Below are 6,651 nucleotides of genomic sequence, written 5' to 3' on the forward strand. Positions count from 1 at the left end.
TGACTGTTGAGTCTTCAGCTATTGTATCCCCAAAAGCAAAAATGCAGAAAAATATTAACCAGAAACAATACTAACGTGTCGTAGACTAAAAAATTAGCAAAAAATTATCATGGACACATTCAATATAATGTTTTTTTAATATTGATAATTACTGCAAATCTCGATTGAAATACATTTTAAGACCTATCCTTTGATATCATGTGCCCGTACATTGATTTTGGATATGTTTTTCTCTGTTATTTTTTTTAAATACAGTAGTTGACAAGAAAAATAAATACTATTAGTACTTTTTTTTAAAAACAACTTTTCTAGTAGTAGTATTTTGAGTATTAGTATTTGACATTGATCCGTTAAACAATTCACTGAGAATATATAAGTCAAATTCATTGAATATTTACGTCGCGAATCGAGGCTGAATAACTATAATGAATCTGATGAAGTCCTGATTTGTAATTATGATAAAAAGTGAGGGGCAATTCCTGAATGACGCTTTATATATATAAACACGTTTCCCTAAAAAATTCAAACATTCTCAATTTCTCGTCTCCGATCTTATCTAACAGCACCGCTGAGTGGAGCCCCCAATTTCTACCCACCACCATGGCGATGGCTTTCAAGATGGTAAACAACACAACTAATTACATCTCTCATCTCCAGATTGTGGAATAATACTAGTAATTAATTAGGAAATGGTTTTGCAGGCGACGATGGGGATGCGAGTGACGGATGAGTGCAAAAATTCGTTCATGGAGATGAAGTGGAAGAAGGTGTCCAGGTACATAGTGTTTAAGATAGACGAAGGCTCCAAGCGCCTCACGGTGGACAAGGTCGGCGCCGCCGGCGAGGGCTACGATGAGATGGCCGCCGCCTTGCCAAACGACGACTGCCGCTACGCCGTCTTCGATTTCGACTTCGTCACCGTTGACAACTGCCGTAAGAGCAAGATCTTCTTCATCGCCTGGTAATTCCTCTCCATCCACTCCTCACTTTCACTTTCACTTTCACTTTCATTCCTCATTCAATTTCTGGAATTCTGTTTGTTGAACAAGTCGGCGTGCCAGAGCTAATTTACAATTCTACCCCTCCTTTCATTGAAATATGAGATTGATTGATTGATTTATTGATATACTAAAATACAATAGCTCAATTTGATAATCTTTGATGAGTAAAAATAAGTACTACTACTATGTACAACAACCAATTAATTCTAATTATGCATCTGATTTAATTATGTCAATATATATGCCTAGGTTGACATAATTGAATAGCTTAAAACTGTCATCATAACTTTTATTTCTCAAATGTGAAAAGAATATGAATATATTTTTCTTTTGGTATTAAAATGCAGGGCCCCAACGGCATCGCGAATAAGAGCAAAAATATTGTACGCAACATCAAAAGATGGGCTGAGGAGAGCATTAGATGGAATCCATTATGAATTGCAAGCCACAGATCCAACTGAGATGGGATTCGATATCATTAAGGAACGAGTCAAATAGTTTTATTACTCCTCCATTTTCATAATTATCTTTAATCAAATCATGTTTGGGAGTAATAATCCAATCCAATCCAATTAATTAAATAATCACCACTTAGTTAGAATCTATGCTTTCTTTGTAAGTGTGTCCCATCCCTCCTCGCCTTTTTGCACCATGTGGTTCTAACTGCATTGTTAATCCCTCTAATCAAATCTCTCCAGTGAGTAATTGTTTTTGCTTAACAATAACTATTGTGCAGAGTTTAACAGCTAAGCACCTTTTTTTAATCTTCCATGTTTGCTACTTTAGTTTTTGTTCTTACTCAATTGTTCATCTACTATAATTATTTAATAGACACTTATTTGGGTAAATAATGTATTGTAAAATTAGGCCCACTTTCCCCTACTTTTCTTTCTTATGCAACTTTATTCTTTTTAATTTGCAGTTAAAAAGCAGTTCACGCCTTCACGCAAACAACTTTAAGCAATCTTCTTTTCCATTTCCTCCACGAAATAGCTTGGCCCCATTTCAGAATTACCTTTTTAATACTCCCTCCGTCCCGGACTATCGCACATTTCCTTTTCGGCACGGAGATTAAGGAATGAGTGTGTAGCAAAGTCAACAATTGCGGCAGTAGGTGATAATTTTTACTAAAAATGGTAAGAGTGCAAATAAGTTGGGATGCCCAGAAAGGAAATAAGTGCAAGTAGTCCGGGACGGAGGGATTAGTATAGAATAGAATTACCTTTTGGATATTATTATGTGGAGGAGTATTTGGTTGGCAATTTCCGTTAATGGTTTAATTCCAAATTAGAGTAGGGCTCTAATTCTGTTGGATGTTAACGTATGAATTAATTATGATTAACCTAAACTCAATTATTTGAAGTTAGTGCGGATTAAATAAGGTGGTAATAATTTATTTTAAATACTACTCCAATAATACATCTTCGTTTTGTTATATCGTTACAGTCCATCTTGATTGTGATTTTTGAAAGCTCGTTCATTTCATACTAAATAAAGATAGGTATATTGACCTATCTGCGTCACAATTAAGAATAGCTCATGATATGTCACGTCGGTGTGTAAAACTATCCTATATTGTATTTATATTTTATCACTTTACTTATAGTTTTAATAGGTAAAAATGCCAACTTTTGCAAGAGTGGGATAAAAAAACGACACACTCCTATTTAAAGGTGTAATCAAGCTTGAGCATCAAGATCATTGTTAATTAATGGGTGGGGTCGGTGCAACATAATTGAGATTTGGTAGCTCCTAATCTGATCTAATCTAATCTAATCTAATCTAATCTATTTATTCAATTTGTGGTGGATTTGAAAATGACAATGTTCCTTGCACTTTTTATTTTCCCCACCAATATAGACAGTTTTGTCAATAAATTTAGCCTCTTTGTTTTTTTGGTGCTATGGACCATCTTTTATGACTTCCTTTCAAAGGAATAGCAATAGCTGGAACACTGTTTTGAAGGTGCCACGACATCGAAATATTAATCTTCAAATCTCTCTCAGAAAATAAAGAAATTGGGTACACCAAGTTAGTTAAGGCATTTCTTTTAGCACGTGATTAAAAAAGAGTTTAAAAAATAAAATATGAGACCTACGTAGAGGATAAGTAGAAAAGAGAATAAGTTTTTTGCTAAAAAAATAAAATGATTCAATTAACTTGGGACGACTTGAAAAGAGTTAGGACTCAACTACATTGAGACGACGGAATTATCATTATGGTATATTATCCAACCTCCTCTTTATGAACTAAAAATTATTTCAATCATATAGTAATTGTGAAAAATATTGTTAGCATATGTTTTTTTTTGGCCCAACTGAACGAATCTAGATCTGGAATTAAAGAGTTATGTGCTCTGCTCTTCATCACCTCAGATTCTAATATTTCATTTTGGCAGTAAAAAAGCAATATAAAATGCTAGCATGAAGCACAGATTTGGTCACCAATTGTGGATTTAGATGATTTTATCAGTGAACAACATTTCTAAGATGTAACACCATTTGATTTATTTAAGTACATTTAAAATTTAATTAAACCAAAAGTAAAATAAACTTATACTACAAAAAGGTACTACTACTACTATATCAAATTAATAAGCATGAAATTAAAAATGAACAGAATGACGGGACCAGATGTCAGATGAATTTGATTTCTTTTACACAGGACGACACAGTATTAATTACTATACAATTAAGAGCAAACAGGATAAACATAGCCATAGGTGTGCATTAATTATGCTTAGCCCATAATAATCATGTCTGTTGGTAAATTATGATAAAAAAAAGAACATGGAGTATTTCACACAGGAGAAAAATGTCCGCCCCACCCTAAGAGTGTCCACTATAAGGACACGCCCAATAGCCCCGCCCCAGTTTTTGTCAATAGCCCCAATTTTGTTGTCCATAGCCCCAAAATTTTATGTCCGCCACTATGGTGGACACCTCCAATAGCCCCAAAATTTTATAATCAACTTTTATTTTATAATATTTCAAGTAATTATGAACAACTTTATCGGGCTATACGTAATTAGAAGAAGCCGACTATACGAATTAAAAATAAAAATAAAAATAAAAATAAAAATAAAAATAAAAATAAAAATAAAAATAAAAATAAAAATAAAAATAAAAATAAAAATAAAAATAAAATACAAATTAAAATTAAAATTAGGATTACACACTAAATTATATTTAAAATTAAAATCACACACTACAATGAATCTAGTACAAATCACTATCAAGTTTACACAACGCCACCACCTCCCCTACGTGCCCACACTTCTTCAATCAAATCGGCCTGCATTGTGTTATGTGATGTGGTCCTGCGCATATCAGCGAAGCGTTGGATCAAATATTCATTGCTCCGTGGTACGCCCATCTGGATCGGCGCGGAGGCGACACCGTGACTTGTACTTGCACCCTCTTCCGGCGCCCATCGCTCTGCCGCAAATCCTTCATCCGCCGATGAGTAATGGTGCGAGGGATCGGATCCTCCGCATCCTCCGCCTCCTCCGCCAAACGGGCCGCTACCTCCTGGGCGGCCTGGTGTTGCACCTGTTGAATAAGAGCATTCCAGTTGTCTCTCCACAAATTGTTCATTTCTGACCCCAAATTGTAGTGAGAGAAATTTGTATAGATGTTGTGTTTGAATGGTGTGAAAATAATGAATGGAGTGGGGTGTATTTATAGGTGAATTGAAGTGAAAAAAAAAAAAAATCGCATGCAACCGCCGCGGCTAATGTCTCCACTATAGGCGCCGCGCCTATAGGCGCGGCTATAGCACCCCCGCCGCGTCCTCGCCGCGCACACGGCTATCGCGCGTCCGCCGCATCTCGCCCCACTCGCCGCGTCCACCCCCGCGGCGGACACCCTTCCCACTATAACCCGCCCCGCTTCCGCCCCGCTTTTTCTCCAAACGCGGCTATAGCCGCGCCTCATTATAGTGGATACCCTAATCAGTTTTCTTTAGTATGCGATATGTAAAAAAAGTCATTAATGTATTAAGCTTACTCGCTTAGGATGTGGAGATCAGAGAATGTCTGGGCCCATACAAGCCTAAAGAAGTACGCCCCAAATCTAATCTATTTACTCCGTATTAGGGAATAAGGATACCATTTTTTTTCTTAAAAATAAATTTATTTTTGGTGATTAGGTCAACTTTGCCATTTATGTGTATAAAGAGTAAGCACTGAATAAAATGTGCTGTTGATTCATGCAAGCTTCATTTAATAAGTTGGCTCATGCATCCATCCACCCTCAATATTTAGATGCGCATGGCTTTTAATTAGACAAAGGATAATTAGTCGATTAAATTCTAAATCACTGTCCGATTTGTCCAAATATGTGAATGCTCGAACTATTAATATTGTACGGAAAATATCTCATTATCATAATTATCCAATTTCACTATTATTATTTTAATTATAGTTATAATAGTGGAATGTGGATAAACGGATCTACTATAATCACGTGGAATAGTTTAACTTAAAAGAACCTTTTGTATAAAATAAACTCTGAGCCCCAAAAAGAAAGAAAAAACAAGGAAAGAAAAAGGAGTATATAACATAGAACCTACTGTACTACACGCCTATAATTTTGAAATTCCAAATACCTATTAAGAAAGCTAGAACTACTATCTCTAACGGCATTTGCTTGATCACGCTTTTTCATCTTTTTTAATTGATTGATGGAGCATTAGGCCATTCACAGTGTCGGGGGCGCTATCGTCCGGCACTGTGACTCCGCGGACGACGGACGATGCGTCGTCCGCGCCCTACGCTTAGTCCGCGGACGAAGCGCGGACGATACCGCGGACGATGTAATGCTTTTTTATTTATTTTTTATTTTTTAAATTCGAAATTTGTCTATTTAAACCTCGATTGTCATTCTATTTTTTATACGAACATTTCTCGCATCTCTCATTTCTCTCATATCTCACGTTTCTCTATCTCTCACAAACCAAAATGAACCACAATGACGACCGGAGTTCCTCGGAGGACGGTAGTCCGACCTTGACTCGAGCCTTATATGGAGTCGTGCAAGACGCAATGGCGGAATGCTTAGCCATAATGCAATGCGAGGAGGCGGAGGCGGCAGCGGTGGTGGCGGCAGCGGCCGAGCAGATCCCCAGGCCTATTCGAGGTTGGACGTTTGTCCGACGTGACCACGCCGCAACTCACTAACGTCTACGTACAGACTATTTTGCCGAGCAACCACGGTGGGGCCCGACTGTTTTCCTCCGCCGTTTTAGAATGCCTCGTTACCTTTTCCTCAACATTATCCAGACGTTACAGTCACGTGATGAATACTTCCAGTATCGAGAAGATGGCATCGGCAGACCCGGACTTACACCATTGCAAAAGTGCACAGTTGCACTCCGTCAGTTGGCCTACGGCACCAGCGCTGACATGTTCGACGAGTACCTCCATGTCGGGGATACAACAGGCCGCGAGTGTCTGAAGAGATTTTGTAGGGGAGTTGTGGTGGCCTACAACGACACATATTTGCGAAAGCCGACAGCTGTAGATTGCCATGGCCTAATGAGAATGCACGAGATGGCGCACGACTTCCCTGGGATGCTAGGGAGCATCGACTGTATGCATTGGGCGTAGAAGAATTGTCCGACGGCGTGGAGAGGCCAATTCACTAGTGAA

At 37.9% G+C, this 6,651-nt stretch overlaps 1 protein-coding gene across 1 annotated transcript; it reads left to right on the plus strand.

Annotated features, from left to right (window-relative positions):
- Positions 1-471: 471 nt before the first annotated feature.
- On the plus strand, positions 472-1,765 carry LOC121765997 (actin-depolymerizing factor 5-like). The gene is made up of 3 exons (XM_042162321.1): positions 472-621; positions 702-961; positions 1,349-1,765. Exons 1-3 carry the CDS (start codon positions 484-486, stop codon positions 1,497-1,499), a joined length of 549 nt encoding a protein of 182 aa, XP_042018255.1. The 5' UTR covers positions 472-483; the 3' UTR covers positions 1,500-1,765.
- The last annotated feature ends 4,886 nt before the right edge of the window (positions 1,766-6,651 follow it).

This window comes from Salvia splendens, chromosome 14, assembly GCF_004379255.2.
Source record: "Salvia splendens isolate huo1 chromosome 14, SspV2, whole genome shotgun sequence".
NCBI classification, from domain to species: domain Eukaryota; kingdom Viridiplantae; phylum Streptophyta; class Magnoliopsida; order Lamiales; family Lamiaceae; genus Salvia; species Salvia splendens.